The sequence below is a fragment of the Takifugu flavidus genome, chromosome 1, assembly GCF_003711565.1.
Source record: "Takifugu flavidus isolate HTHZ2018 chromosome 1, ASM371156v2, whole genome shotgun sequence".
NCBI classification, from domain to species: Eukaryota; Metazoa; Chordata; class Actinopteri; order Tetraodontiformes; family Tetraodontidae; genus Takifugu; species Takifugu flavidus.
Window position 1 is genome coordinate 14938208 of NC_079520.1, and position 15484 is coordinate 14953691.

Here is a 15484-nt window from a genome sequence, read left to right on the forward strand (position 1 = left end):
ATAAAATTGTAGCAAGGATCCCGCTACAGGCAATAATTGGTCACAATAAACTGAAACACATTGATATTATTCTCAATACAAGTGCATGTCACACAAATACAGCGTCAACTACTGTCTTGGCATTAAAACTAGTATGTACAATATTTGGTGCACACCTCTTTGAACAGCAACTTGTTCTAGTGTAAACAACCTTATAGATTGATATAAACAAACAGACCTGCTTTATAAATGATATATTTAATTGGACAGATTACAGTTCTTGTCACGCTGCCATTATAAAAGTGCATAATTGCAGATGAGGTCTGCAACACGCAGCTGATTAATTTTTCTGAGAAGATTTCTTTGTCAGTGGCACCAGATGACTTCCTGTGAGTCTGTTGTACTCATTCAAAATGTATGTTTCTTTCTGCAACATCTGCAAAATAAGCATAACTTGTGTAAGACAAAAAAGTTTGCCACGTTCTTTGATGCTGGGCTACAGTGAACCTCTTAAAGCAAAAACTGAAAAAGGTTTTTGAGAGATGAAATGGCTGCTGTGAATGGTGATGAAAATCATTAATAATTCACATGATAAGAAGACTTAGATTCTATTAATGTGATGGAACATGGATGTATCAGCCAAATTAAACTGATTTATGTTTCATATTTTTTTAATCTTCATACTTACGTCGTTCCACTCTTCCTCTGTCTCATGTCTGAAGCCCAACAGATGACAGATACCATGTGCAGCAGTGACCTGAACCAAGAGAGCGCAACTCTTGGTGAAGGAGATGGCTAGAAAAGTGCTATATGATACATTTACTATTCCAGACACATTTTCTAATGTGGTGCAAAGTGGGATAAACAGGTATAGGAACCACTGACACAGTGTGATTATAATCATCAGTGATTTGGTCTATATTGTATATAGTTCTAAACATGACACAACATTTAAAAGGGGTCAACAGGTTCCATTTCAGCTGATATTGAAAGGAATATGTTGTACCAATTTGACACCATGATGATTTATATGCTGTAATTTTACTTTCAAGTGCTTTGTGAGAGCTGGCATATTTTATCTGCTAAATTTTAGGATAGAAAAATCCTCAATAGTTACTTAAATCATTGAAAAGCTTGAGGTTTGTTTAAATTTGGAAAGATAACAAACACCTACAGTCAGGGCCGGGTAAAGGTCCGAGGACTCCTCCTGACACCGTGACATTACAAACTCCACACCCAAGAAAACGTCCCCGAGGTTCAGCTCGTCTTTGTGGAGAGGACATGGTAGTTTTCCAGGTCTCAAGTCCTAAAAGCACATCAACCAACACAAAATCATTCAGCATTGAATAGAAGTGGTGGCTACTCAATCTCAATTTACCTGGTAAAGTGGAAAGGACAGTACATCCGTGGGACTTCTTTTATTCCTGTAACGGGAGTTGATCTGTTGCATCTTGCGGTTATCCACACAAATGATGCCCAGGTCAAATTTTTGTATTCCCATTATGTGTATCAGCGTTTCTACATCCCTGCGAAGCCTGGATCGCTTAACAGGCACTATCTTTTGGAGGTTCTGCAGCACAATTCCCATTTTAAAACGAACATACCCAAATATAAAGAGAAGAAATGGGCTGAAATAAAGGCTTAAGATAAAGCGCACGTCGACATAGAAAAAAATGAAGATGACGCGAACCTCTTACTTATACACGGTAGTAATAATAATAAAACAAAACTCTCGAGGTTAAACGGTTGATAAACCGGCTATGAGATACAATATCGCCACAATCTGGACACTTCAAAACAAAATGATACATACAAATAGCTACAGTTGAAATTTTAACAATGTGTCTGGTAAATCCAGTCAGTATGTTTACCACTAGTTTAATCAAGAAACTCTTTGATTATATCGTAAGGAGCCTCATGAGAAAAAAGAATCCTTCTAAATTCCGGAACAGAATTTGGTAGTCAGGGGAAGCAATTGATGTCGGACCGGAACCGGATATTCAACATACGTTGAACTGGCAAAGCAATCGACGGGAATCTAACCAAAAGGCGCAAACACTGAGATTCTGGTATGTCAAAAAGTTGCATTATGCTACAATACTTTCGGTGTTTTCGGAAGAAACAACTCCCAATCGTTTCGAGCCCAATGTAATGCATTTGTTGTTATCGTATGCTGCAATTTTGCTCAAAAGCCAGTTGAGATATTCTACTTTGAAGAGTAGGCTTATTTTGTGCTGACTATTACGAAGTATATTTTTAAAATGATCCCGTCAAATCCATTTGGTGGTTCCCGGGGTGGACAACCAAGTTCTGACGGTCAGCCACAATCCTTTGGACTTTATCAAGCCTCTGCAATTGGACAGTTTTCTCCTCAAGGAAATACCTTTTTTGGCCAGCCAACTACACCGGTGACCACGGTGACTGGAGGGAATCAGACAACCGTGTTTGAGCAGCCTTTGTCAGAAGGTGTTAGCTCAGTCCTTGGACAGACGGCAGTAAAAAGACGAACTGTGTTTGGAAATCCATCATCCACGAGTGTTACCTGTGCATTTCCATCTTCCGGTGTGGCTGAAAACAAAGGTTTTACTTCCTCCAACTTCAGTTTCAAGCCTGTCAACGAATCACTGTTCAAACCCATCTTTGGTGCTGGCCCAGAAACTCAAAGTTCTGCAGTGCCCGACTCAGCTTTTAGCACAAATGAGTTCCAAACAAGCTCCAGTACTTTAAAAAGCAACAGCACCTCCACAAATTTCTTCTCTTTAACTGGAGCCAAGTCAATGCCTGTGGACTTCAACTTCTCACAGCCGTCTTTAGCCCCGTCCGCTCAAAGCAATCCTCTTACAACTGGCAATAGCTCCACAAACGTACAGTTTACTTTTTCGCAGCCGTTACTCCTCTCTAGTACAACCAGTTTGACATCCACCACCCAACCAACCACACCATCATCGTTCAGCTTCTCGGTCAAACCTTCCAAGCCCCAGACAACAACTGTTCTTAAGGGAACCAGTTTTGAACAGTCTTCCCTGTTTGGTGGTACAAAGATTAATGCAGATGCCAACACAGATGAGAAAGGGCAGAACCTTGAAGACACTAATTTATTTCCATCCTTTAGTAGAGGCACCAAACGTAAGGAGGGTACAGTTGTTAGTAGCACTGTCCTAGAGAAGTCTACCACAAATGAGGGCGTCCCAGCAGAAGGAGATTCGCTTGCCCGTCTGACAAAGAGGCCGCTTATGAGGCCCCGTGGCCCATTAGGAGGTATATTCAGCAGAGCATTAAATGATCTTGGCAGAGATGGAAATAATCCTGGGAGGTATCAAGTGACAAAGGGAACATCGCAGCAATTGGCAGTGAGGGAGCAAGAGAGGGAACAGGTTCAAGTTCAGAGTATTGCATCAGATACATCACCTGAAGATCTGCCACAACAAAGCATGGACCAGCTGCAAAGGTCTGAGGGGTCAGGTAAGTCACATATGTTGTGGATATGTACTGATTTAAAAAAATTAAGGCAACACCCTACTGGTAAAATTTAACTGTGTATTCATTAGGTTTAATCAATTGAATGGATAACTTACTTTATTTACTAATACTCATCCTGCTTTCTGCATATGACTAATTCCTCACAGATTCAAGAACTAGTCTGCACCCAGATGCTGAAACAAAATCCCCATTGAATTCCACTGGTTCGCCTACTGATTGCAACATCATTCTGTGCAAAAATGTGCCGGCAAACCTCAACAGGAAGGACATAATTGAGAAGCACTTTGGCCGTTTTGGCAAAGTCCGTAAGGTCTTCTGTCGGCCTGCAAAGAATATGGCCACAGTCCACTTTAATGATCACGTGAGTTAACTTGCTGCTATGTGTCCTTGTTAGAGGTTTACACCATACTGGTTATTTTTTGTAGCAAATACCACAGTTATAATGATGATGGGGTGACTGCTTTTAATTCTAAGAAATACGGCAGTAGAGTATTCAGGTAATGGTTGCCTTGCAGCCAGAGAAAGAAATTTCTTCAGCTGTAAGCAGTGTTCCGAAGATAAATCCTAATACTGTATATGTGAGTCGTTGTGACATTCATTGTTTGGTCCCTGACATGTCAGTTTTGTCTGGCCAAAGGAATAGTTCCAAAATATGGTCATCTGTCCCATTGCAGACTAACCCCTGGGCCACACAGCCTGTGGCTTACTCACGTTTTTATTTCGTTTATAGGTTAGAATGTTCACACCTCCTACATCTTGTGCGTGTCGGAGCTGCTTGTGTCGTGATCTTGGAAGAGGCAGAATTTTTTGGTTATATAGCCTTTAGTTAGCTTTTAGTTATATAGTCATTAGTAACATTAATAAAAGGCTTTTTTTCACAAAGTCCTAAACAACGCACTCAAGGTGCAGGATGTGTGGCCCAGGGCAGGGGTAACAAAACGTATGTATCATTCAGTAAACTCACAACCATAACCTCATTTAGGCAGCTGCAGCTCAAGCCAAGAAGAGAGGTAAAGTCCTCCATAACAAGGAGCTCCTTCTTTTGTGGCAGAGAAAAAAGCAGAGTAAGTATTTTATTTCACTTCAAAAAAAAAAAAGAGTGTGTGTGGATATTAACTTCCTACAACGAGCAACAGTCCTCTAAAACAGATTTTGGTGCAATAGGCCCAAGTGATAACTGGAGGAGACCTGCAACAGGGACAGAAGAGGCAAAGGTGGGAAGTGAGGGGGACTCCAAGTCCAAGGCATCTTCCTCTCCATATAAAACAATTCCATTCAGTTCTTCCCCTGTCAGGAGTGCAGCAACGTTAAGCCAAAGGTAAAACCTGTCCATGCGTTACGATAGACAGAAATCAAGTTATTTTGCATGGATTTGAACATTTATTCATTTATATCTTGGAACACACCAAAGCAAATTCAGGAAACTAATAGAAAAGAAGGCCCACTGATGCAGCATCACATCATGCATCATTAACATGTGCCTTTTGTGTATGATTGGGCTGATAATATTTGAAAAATGACATTAAATTAAGCCATAATTTTCAGGTTGATAGTTTCATTACTGATTCTCAGTAAACTATTTGTTCAAGAACAAAGAAATCCATAGAAGAATCGCCTGCGCACCTAGTCTGATAATGTCTACTGGGGCTGAAGATGAGTGTCCAGTTGCTGTGGTGATTTTTAACATCAGAATGTTTGGAAAAGAGTTTAATTTACAATTTTTGCAGGTCAAATATACATACTAAAAACCAATGACAAATGGTACATTATGTGACATCAAAAGTGTTCTACAGGAGTTGTTTTATATACGTTCTTGCATTTAACTGGAATTGTCTTTGTCCCCTGTCCTTCACAGTATGCCAGTGAAGAGGTCACTAATGGCCAAATCTCAACAGTTCAACACTGAACCTCAGAAAGAGAGCACAACTGAGAGCCAGAGCCTGGAATGTCCAGTCCCTTCATCCTTCTCCTACCTGATTGGACAGGTGGCCGAGACAGCTGAGGAAAAATACCGCCTCCTGGAACAGAGAGACAAGATCCTGCGTCAAAGTGAGGCCACCTTCTACAGTGGTCTGTTCACTTGCCAACATGGCATGAACAAACACCTGTTGTTCTTTGTGTCAACACAGGTCGCCCAAAGAGGACAGACCTAGACATGTCAAAGGTGTTTGTGGGGACATGTCCTGACATGTGCCCAGAGAAGGAGAGATTCATGAGGGAAACACGGAAACAACTGAGCGTATTTGAAGTCATCCCAGACACCGAGATGGTATTTTTATTCATTAAATATTTTTTAATGTGAGAAGGCCAGCAGTACTGTAATGATAGTTTGTAATGTCGCCTGAAAGCAAGATGGTTCCAGGCTCATTTCTAGGCTCCGGACCTTTCTACAAAAATGTCACTGTATAATGGACAATGGCAATGAAGATATCTATAGTATGTGGGTGTGGCATGTTGTACCTGTTCTGCCTGGGTTCTCTGGTTCTTAAAACATCTAAAAGACAATTATAGTTTCTATATGGAATACAGTTCATTTAGTTCAACCAAATTATTTTGGTTTTCATAGAAATTTGGACATGGATTGTGAATAGCGAGCATACGGTATTTGTTAGTAGCACAGACATGGTGTAACGTCTTTGAATATGCTCTGATTACAGGTCGGTGATGTCTTTAGAGATAGGTGTTGCCACCACGAGATGAATTTGAGTGAGAATAGATGAGTGTAAAGTGCTTTTAATGATGAAGAAGGGTGGAAAAACACTATAAAAGCAGTGGATTTACACTCAAAAACCACATGAGCTTTCTAGAAACCCTCTGTGTCCTTACTAGGTGGATCACACAGCCGCAGTAAAGGAGTACAGTCGCTCATCGGCTGACCAGGAGGAGCCTCTGCCCCATGAGTTGCGCCCCCTTCCTGTACTCTGCATGACTATGAATTATCTGGTGACTCAGATCATGGATCAAGTCAATGAAAATTACAGAGATTGGTATGACTTTGTCTGGAATCGGACTCGGGGCATACGCAAAGTGAGTGGCAATCTTTAACTATCATATATCTCATTAGTGAATTATTTTTGGTCTCATAACCTGGGCTGTCGACCTGTTATAATTTTTATCACATTAATCAAAGCTGCTATGGAATCATTTAAATTATTCACAATCAATCCCCATTCACTATTAATTGCATTTCTTTCTGGGGCACTAACAAGTCATTTTAAGACTAAAGGTGGTTTATCATTCCAACAGGACATCACTCAGCAGCACCTGTGCTGCCCAGACACGGTGTCTCTGATAGAGAAGTGCACACGCTTCCACATCCACTGTGCTCACCACCTGTGTGAGGAACATATATCAGCTTTTGATGCCAAAATCAACAACGAGAACATGACAAAGTGTCTCCAAAGTCTCAAAGAAATGTACCAGGACCTGGCCACACACCAAGTCTACTGCTGCAGGGAGGCAGAATTTCGGCAGTACAGCGTGTTGCTGAGACTCAACGACGGCGACATACTTCGGTCAGATGCATGAGTCACTTATTAATTCTCTTATTTCAACTCTCTTTGCAATATGTAAACACACCCAACTTATTTTCAAAGAGAGAAAAACAAAAATGTGCATGCATTTTGAGTTTCTTGTGAATTAATACGTTTATAAATTTCTGTCTGAGCAGGGAAGTGCAGCAATTTCGTGAGGAGGTGCGCAATTCTCCTGAGGTAAAGTTGGCTGTCCAGGCATTTGCTGCAGTCAACAGCAACAATTTTGTGCGTTTCTTCAAGTTGGTGAAAAGAGCCTCATACCTGGTTAGCTGTCTTTTGCACCGATACTTTAATCAGGTAAGCAAGGTTTTCCCTTTTTAAGGTTGATTTAATGTATCAAATTGCATCAGTTAATATGAAGATCAAGTGAGACAGTTACATATACAGTTTGTAATGTGTAAAAACCTGCAATATGCACGCAATTATGCACTTAGGATAATTGTAAATGAGGAGTGAGCAGCAGGGTCATTAGTTTTGTGTATGTGTACTCAATGCAGGTCAGAGCTAAGGCCTTGCAGACTTTGAACCTGGCACACACAGTTGGGCCACGATCAACTGCATTTCCACTTGAAGACATAGTTCGGATGTTAATGTTTAATAGCTCTACAGAGGCAATTGATTTCATCCATCACCATGGCCTGATCATCAATGACACGTGAGTGTTAATTTTATGTTTCAGAACATTCAATCATTTCCAGTACCTCATTGTAGATGGTGAATATGTGTGAGCCCAAATATTATTGTTTTCTGAACAAAAAAAGGTTAAAGGCATGCTTTTCTGAGTAAATCATTACACAGTTTTATATTTATCCAAGTATTCTAAAACTCTAACGTCAAATTTCTATTGTCCATAGTTTTGTAGAGATGAGTCGCATAAGCTATCAGCAGCCGGACCTACCTTTGTCACCGAACAAGTCTGACATAATCCTTGCAAAGAAAAACGCTTTGGTTGGAGAGGTAGTTAATGGCGGGCCCCTTCCAAGCCCACCCCAACACAACCCTGTATGCAGCTTTGACTCCCAGAACAAGTACCGCGGTGAGGCCCTTGTGGCTGAAGCCACCACTGGCCAATTTAAAGGTATTTCTGTGGATGCTTTCACCAATTATTTTTACACTGACATTTCTGACACTGGATAAAATGTTGCACTTGGCCAAGCCTTTAGGGTTAGTACATATCATCAATACTCTGTCCTACAGTTAATATTTACTACAACTGGTAAAAAAATAACCATTAACATTATGAAAACCAGCTGCACTAATTGTCCGGTCTCCACATCTGAAAAGAGTTTATAATCTTACTCCTTCTCTAAAAGTGTTTTTAATTATCAGCTGCAGATCCAAAGCTGGAGGTTAGGATTGTGGACACCTCCGCTGTATTTGGTCAGCCTGCAGGCATGAAAGACCAGATCACAGAGCTCACAGAGCCGTATCACATGTTGGACGAATCCACAGAAAGCCAGCAGCTTTTCTTGCCAATATCTCATCCTCAGCCTGTAAAACCACCATCACCCAAACCAGTGTACCACAACGAGGTGAGTGAGGGGTCTCTAATTCCTCTCATAGCATTTAGCAACAAATCAAACATAATAGATACCATGCTGTGCAAATATACTTTTTACATGTGTGTTTTCCCATGATTTGTATCATGTAGTAAATCTGCCTATATTATTTCCAAGCTGTTTTGTTTATTTGTGGTACATTAGATCCTATTTACATTGGAACGAGCTGCTGGAATTGCCATCATTTTCTCTTTTTTGAAAACGAATGCATTCATGCAGAAACGTCCAGAAAATGCTCCACTCTTGTACCTGTTTTTAGAAAGAGCCATTTTCAGGGACGAAAGATGCCCTTTTTGTGTAAACGGACAGCCGAAACATGACAGAAGTGTCACGTTCTCTTTTGAAAACCTTCTCGTGTAAACGGGGCCAATCAACTGGATCAGCTGATCGTAAAATAGTATTGACAACAGTCCTGTGCAAACTAAAATAGTAGTATAGCACTCAGAGTTTTTGCTCCTTGATGTTTTTCCAGGGCATCGTAGTAACTTTGGTGTTTCTGTTACAACATGCAGGACATTGCAAGTGTACTGGAGTGTGTGATTGATGAGGTGGTTGCAGAAGCAGTCACAGAGGTAGCCCATGATGGTGTCCGCTACGTCACAACAGCTATTGTGTAAGTCTTAAATGTTCCACATTTAATTCATCATGCCAATATTGTACTTTTTTACACTTATCAGTTAAAATTGTTGACCAGTTGGTCACTGTGGAGCTATACATATGCTTTCCATTATCATGCCCAATACTTTGCTCTGTTATTTTTGATCCCTCAGGGAGAGTAGTGTGCACACAGAGTCTGTGCTCAGTGAGGTGATGGGACAGTTACTGAAGGAGATCTCGTCAGAGGAGATAGAAAAGGAGAGACTGCGAGTTACAGAAGAAAAACAGAAGCTTGAAGAAGCCAGGTTGGTCACATGATTTTTAAACCAGAAAGAGGCAAAATAATGATTCAATGCATTGTTTTGTCTTCGGCAGAAGGAGACAGGAGCATGAAGCCTTCTTGATGAACTTTAGTCACTCTCTCTGTACAACACTTGTCCTTGAAGTTTTGGATGAGACCTTAAAGGCTATTGCAATCTCAGAGATACAGTAAGACTCTAAAACTCTATCATATTTTTTGTGTGGAATCATCTAAAAAAAATCAAAAGTGCTTGAGTTTAAGTGACAAAATATTTCTTTAAGACTTTCAGAACCTGTGTGATGTGTTATTGTTAATGTTTTTTAAAATATAGGTGTACTTATTAAAGAGATTTTCTTTCCAGGAAAGCAGTAGATGAGAAGGCCCAATTCGTAGCAAAATGCACGGAGCAAATCTGCGCAACTATAGTGGAAGAGACTTTGAATGCAGACATCACTGCGTTGGTTGAAGACATTCTCGAAGCAAAGTTGCAGTGCATCCGGAAGTACATTGACAGGTAAATGTTGAATGCATCCGTGGCAGACAGGAAAGCCGATGTTATCTGTTTGCATCAAACCTACACAGGTTGCCACTGCTAATATTGCACACTTTCAGAAATATTGTCATTCATTATAGGGACAGACTCCAGTGGTGTGTTTCTAACTTAGCCTTCCCATTTAGTTTCCTGTCTGCTAAGGTATAAAGAAGAGAGACCATCCTGAAACAAGATCATTCAAACTTAGTTTTATCAAATAATTAAAAGCTGCACGTTGATTCCGGTTACATCCTCTAAAAAGTAATGTCTGAAATCTGTTTTCGTCTGCAACATCAGGTGGCGCAAAGTTGTGGCCCTTCGTCAACAGCTGAAGAGACAGATGCGAGTGTTCCCTGCTGCTCCCTGCTTTGTTGACCCCCTACGTAAACAGAGGGCTTTGGTTCCCAGCGCACCTTTGGAGCCCTGCATTGAAGAACTTGCCCATGGTGTCGTACACTTGGGTAACGCAGGCACACTAGCTATCTCAAGCACTAGGTCTGTTACTGCTCTGTCTGTGCATTTACATTTGCATGTTTATGCAGGTCATTTAAGTTTCAGGTCCATTATGTAAAGTAACACATTATTTGATTTTACAGGTTGCTGAAATTGAGAAAAGAAGTATTCCAGCAGATGAGAGTCCATTTCTACTATCAGCAGCTGCTGGAGTAAGTCATGCATATGTCTTTAAACTACTGTAGAAGAAACATCTTGACATTTCTGTTCTGCTTCTTTCAGTGAGGCTGTGTGGCTGCCGCTCAACCTGCCACAACTGGTGGTAGAAAATACCTCCAAAGCAGGTGACCATATCTTCTGGAAAGCGGTCCTCCTCTTGCCCAGTTATCATGATAGTGTGAGCAACCTTTCAGATAGGTAAGCATATCATCCTTTACACTCAATTTTAACCATTTTTAATTTGGCATGCTTTGCTACAGGGCGCGTGTGTTTGTATCATGTCGAAATGTCTTTGTAGAGCCATTGTCTAAAAATAAATAAGCATTTCCACCTTTATATTTGTCCTCTGCTCTTTGCAGAATCTTGTCAGAATGGCTTGAGACAAAATTTGGTGGGAGCCAGGAGCCCTCTGATGGCACACTGAGGACGATCCATTTCGCTAACACAATTCAGGAAAAAGAACAATGTCTTCACAGAGTGCACATTAGCATAAAGGTGAGAACACACCCATGGTCATGGTCTACTCGCCAATAAAGATGAGACAACAAATTTGTACATTACACTTTGTTGTTAATATCCTCTAGGTTTAGTTCCATATGCGTTTAATGTTATTACACTGTCTGGCAAAAGTCTGGGAAAATATATCATCATTTATTTATACCCTGCTTTTCCTCCAATGGTAAATGCAAGACATTAAGGACTGTGTGGTTTTAGACTGGGATTCCATCCCTCTGATTTCAGCTGTCTTACTGATGGACTATATCGGGTTTTCTTTCCTCTAGGCTCTACGGGGCCCTCTGAATGAACAAGGCATGTCCAAAATGGAGAGTTTTGAGTTCCAAGGGACAAGAGCTCTGATTATGCTTCTTCCTTCAACATCCATTGAAGAGACAGAGGAGAATGAGTCAGATGTGCCTCTTCTGTCAGCCCTGCTTCAACTAAAGCAGTTCCAGCAGGCTAGTACCTGTCAGGGGCCACTGCCTCTGGTCATACTCATACCAGGATCTGACACTGGGATTACACAGAAACTTGAAGAAGGTGATTTTTACAGTACCAAAGAATAATTATACTTCATGTACTTAATCCTATAATCATTAAGCTTGACACTATAGTAAATACAACTCTTGGTTATTCCTTTTTCAGCTCTGTTGCTTCAAGAACTGGTCCAGGAAGACCTTATATCAGAGTACAAATTCTTCTTCATACCAGAGTCTACATGTGACCTACGGGGATGCGGAGAGGTAGTGCATAATTTCATCTCTCTTGGTTGTTTTAAGGCTTTTATTTCCATGATAGCATATTAGTCGACACTTCAAAAAACTATTTTTTGCCTCAAGCCAACCATAATTGGACAACTGAATTTGTGTGCATGTAAATGTAAATGATATTGGTGTTCTCCATATCTGAATAAGATGGCACATGTATTGCTTGATTAAAAACAAACTAGACAAGGCATAAACAGAAACATTAAAGAAAACCAAATCCAGTTGTTTATTATGTGATATACTGTATATAATATGTCAGCCGGAAAAGGGGACCACGTTAACCTGCCAAAGGGGGCATATCACCATCTAGTGTTGAAGAGGGGGACATCATTCTCTCAGTTTTTCCAATTTTCACTGATGCTTATAAACAGGGACATCACTCATTTAAGCTGTGCAACGTTCTGAGTCTTTGTTTAAATGTGCATATTTACATGAAATATAAATCATGTAATGTTTACAATTGCTGCCTTCACTTTAACATGTCTTCAGTAACTTATTTTCATGTTGCGAGCACTAAGATAGTATGAGAAAGCATCTAAGGCATCAGTGTTGTATTTGTAAATCTGGAAAAAAAAAAAGTTACTCTTCAGAGTTTGTGTTGACCGTGTGATCTCAATTTTTGGTGATAACAACTGGCAACTCTGCAAAACATCCTGTTTTTTGTTTTCAGCTAAAGCAGGTGATGAGATGGCTCATTGCCCGTGCCCCTCCAGCCATCCCCCTGTCCTGTCAGACTCTGCAGCAGCTGGTAGAAGTCACACTGAACCACGAGTTCATTTCCAAAGTTTTCATCGAGCACCAGAAGCGAATGGCTGCACAGCTTCCCTCCGTGCACCCTGCACCTGTCATCAGCCTGTACAATGCTGTCCTGACTCACATTGCCAACAATGTTACGCCCCCAGAAATGGGAACATTGCCTCCCTGTGAGTTTTGGCAACCCGAGAGCCCTGAATTTGTCCCTTATCTGGGCTGGAACTTTGTTCATCACCAGGCCTGGATACGCAAAGCCATTCTCAGCTTGCAGCTACCGCAGTGGGACAGTTTGTCTGTCACAGGTCAGTGATTGACAACTAACACTACAAAGCCTAAACTCATGCTTCTTTTACTGAACAAAAAAGTATTCACATCTCCCATCATGAACCCTTCTCTCTCTGTCTTTTACACACTCTCTTAAGACTCTTGGACAGAGCTCTGTTCCTCAGTCTTTAGTTATGCTGCTCAGGTGCCACTCACAGGCCACAGTCAACCACTTCTAATGTCACGGCTAAAAAACCTTCTGGAAAGAGTCAGAGTAAAGGGCAAACTAATCCCTGGAAACATGTGTTCTGACGTCACTTGGATTCCCTGGGACAATATAGTGTTGGTTTGCATAGACCAGAAGCTGCGAGACTGGCAGATTCCTGGACCACCTCACTATGAAGGTGAAGACATCTGTTAGTTTCAATAGCAGTCAGTATGTCTGATGACCTGTGTCATAGTTTTTGTTTGTTGTTGCAGATGCTCTAACAGATAATGGTGAGATCCTGGTTTATTTCCATGCGGAGTCATTAAATGGTTTCAAGTCCCCTGAAGAATGGACTCAGGTGGTTAGGCAGACGCATAAGGAGAAACTGCAGGAGAGCCAAGAGTAAGAAATGCCACAAACACATGTAGCACTTGCTCAGTTATGTAAGAATTGTACGTTATTGTGCCATTGCTACTGCAGCACCAGAGTAGTGCTACAAAAAGTCCATAAATGTTCTAAAAAATAAGGTAATTACTGCTGAAGATCCACCAAGAACATGGTACTATTTTAACAAATGTGCTTTAGATTTGTTATTCAGAAATTCGACTCGTCTTCTGCTCATTTTAATGCAATAATTGACTCTTTACTTTTCTTAGAATGGGCTCAGTTGCTTGTGCTGTACCCAGCAGACTGTCCTTTGGGCAAGAAGCATTTCACAGTCTTGTGGAGCTGGCAGAGACTTCTACAGCCTTTCTGGACACACACACTCCAACAGCACAGGAGTTGCTGGGCCACAGAGTCCTGCAAAGCTTAGATGAAGAGAGAAGAGAAAGCCAAAGGTAGCACTAATTTAAGGTTATAGATGTGCTCTGACTGATGTCCAGAGGGTCCTTTATTTTAGAAGGGATTGAATTTAACATGTTTAACCAGAGCAGGTGATTTTGTATTGATGACATGCAATATAATTAAATGGTTTCCTAAAATTTTTAATTCGGTTCATTTGTTTGTCAACCTCTTAGAACAGTAGATGAGTTAAAAAGTAGGGGGGAAATTGTTGTGTTACAGTCGTGTTAACGGTTATCATGTGGTTGTTATCAGACTACACCGCAAGAGGTTTATTTCTAAATCATGGTTTACATTCTGCACTTGTCCTGGTTTGTCTTAGGTGCACGGATCAGCTTCAGCGATGGCTGGATAGTGACCCGTTGGAACACATTTCAACCCTTTTTCCTCCATCACACACTTTGGGGTCTACAACTCTATCAACAACATATACACCTGCAGCCAAGACTCGAGACGCCACCATCCCATAGGTACACCCTCACCGTAGAACATACTTTTGGATCATTGCACATAAGTGTAAATAGTTTTTTACTTTAATATTTTTCCTTTTTTTTGTGGGGGGGGGGGATACAGAACAAGAGCAAGCTAACAGCCTGAAGTAGTCTGCTCAACAGGAACAATCCTTTTTTCTGGCTGTTTAACCGTTAGTGTGTTGTCATAGATCACACCATTGTACCTTTTATGACTCGGGGGTTTATTATAGACATTAACCTCAAATGTTTTTACTCTTGCTTTTACCACGGATTGAGCAATTGTAGTGATAAATTGTGTGACTGGTTTTCTGTGTAAATCAGCTAACATCCGTATCCTTAAAGTGGAGGATTGTTTTAAAAGTAATAAAGTTCTGTGGGTCACAATTGTGTAGTGTTCTTTTGTCATTCTGCAGTTTGAAAAGGCATTTCTATTTTTTTTCCTTGTTTTTGTTCTTGCAAAAGCCCCCCATCATTAAATCATTTAACGTGCTATTACAATGACAAGACCCTGGCTGTGGAGCGTCCTTCAGTGGAAAAAGGCTTAATGTGCATGTCAACCCAGGATACAATGCACTTCAGTACTTGGCTCTAATCTCGGGCAGATTGTCACCTAAATCAAACCAGTTCTACAAGATAGATGACGACTTTCACCACAGAAACTGGAATCCCTGGGTAGATCAGGAAACCCTGATGGATTGGACTGTTGAGCCCAACCCAATCTAAATGATCAACACCTTGTTATGTACCAGTATAATCTTTCCAGTCTTTCTGTCCGTCAGTCCGTCTGTCTGCCCCCCCCCCCTCTCTCGCTCACAGCAGGTTTCGATCACAAATTACTGGCATGTTGCATCTTTTCTTCCTCTCGTTCTGTCCACACCCTGCCCTATCACCTCTTCTGCTGTTATTAAAAGGAAGTTCCCCCACGTGAGCCTTGCTCAAGGATTCTTCCAGGAAAAGGAACAGTTCTTGCACAAAAGGAGTGTGTTTTTTATTACATTCAGCTGATATATCATTGTTTTTCT

General features: G+C 40.9%; 2 protein-coding genes across 4 annotated transcripts; one reads left to right on the forward strand and one right to left on the reverse strand.

Moving 5' to 3' along the window:
• Window positions 1-218: 218 nt before the first annotated feature.
• ybey (ybeY metalloendoribonuclease) lies at window positions 219-1918 on the reverse strand. Its single transcript, XM_057028603.1, has 4 exons — window positions 1358-1918; window positions 1154-1285; window positions 668-736; window positions 219-415 (listed from the first exon to the last, which is right to left on the reverse strand). The coding sequence occupies exons 1-4, from the start codon at window positions 1565-1567 to the stop codon at window positions 320-322; spliced, it is 507 nt and encodes a 168-aa protein (XP_056884583.1). The 5' UTR covers window positions 1568-1918; the 3' UTR covers window positions 219-319.
• Window positions 1919-1979: 61 nt separating this feature from the next.
• On the forward strand, window positions 1980-15385 carry mcm3ap (minichromosome maintenance complex component 3 associated protein). 3 transcript variants are annotated; one of them, XM_057028207.1, is made up of 28 exons: window positions 1980-3441; window positions 3606-3820; window positions 4442-4523; window positions 4624-4777; window positions 5315-5508; window positions 5589-5728; window positions 6289-6486; window positions 6706-6974; window positions 7130-7292; window positions 7493-7650; window positions 7850-8073; window positions 8325-8527; window positions 9067-9167; window positions 9325-9455; window positions 9523-9640; window positions 9814-9966; window positions 10282-10479; window positions 10581-10649; window positions 10720-10854; window positions 11016-11151; window positions 11439-11694; window positions 11800-11897; window positions 12592-12976; window positions 13097-13342; window positions 13419-13548; window positions 13803-13985; window positions 14312-14459; window positions 14925-15385. In XM_057028207.1, exons 1-27 carry the CDS (start codon window positions 2241-2243, stop codon window positions 14457-14459), a joined length of 5688 nt encoding a protein of 1895 aa, XP_056884187.1. In that variant the 5' UTR covers window positions 1980-2240; the 3' UTR covers window positions 14925-15385. The 3 variants fall into 3 exon arrangements, with proteins under 3 accessions (XP_056884187.1, XP_056884180.1, XP_056884196.1); XM_057028200.1 differs by lacking the exon at window positions 14925-15385 and adding an exon at window positions 14563-14846; XM_057028216.1 differs by lacking the exon at window positions 14925-15385 and having other exon boundaries at window positions 9325-9456; window positions 9527-9640; window positions 14312-14550.
• Window positions 15386-15484: the final 99 nt, after the last annotated feature.

Coding starts and splice junctions, on each gene's coding strand:
- mcm3ap (XM_057028207.1), top strand. CDS start 2,241: ATGATCCCGTCAAATCCATTTGGTGGTTCCCGGGGTGGACAACCAAGT. Junction 10,480..10,580: donor CTAGCTATCTCAAGCACTAG/GTCTGTTACTGC, acceptor TTGATTTTACAG/GTTGCTGAAATTGAGAAAAG. Junction 10,650..10,719: donor TACTATCAGCAGCTGCTGGA/GTAAGTCATGCA, acceptor TGCTTCTTTCAG/TGAGGCTGTGTGGCTGCCGC.
- ybey (XM_057028603.1), bottom strand. CDS start 1,567: ATGGGAATTGTGCTGCAGAACCTCCAAAAGATAGTGCCTGTTAAGCGA. Junction 1,286..1,357: donor TGTCCTTTCCACTTTACCAG/GTAAATTGAGAT, acceptor ATGTGCTTTTAG/GACTTGAGACCTGGAAAACT. Junction 416..667: donor CAGAGGAAGAGTGGAACGAC/GTAAGTATGAAG, acceptor CTTATTTTGCAG/ATGTTGCAGAAAGAAACATA.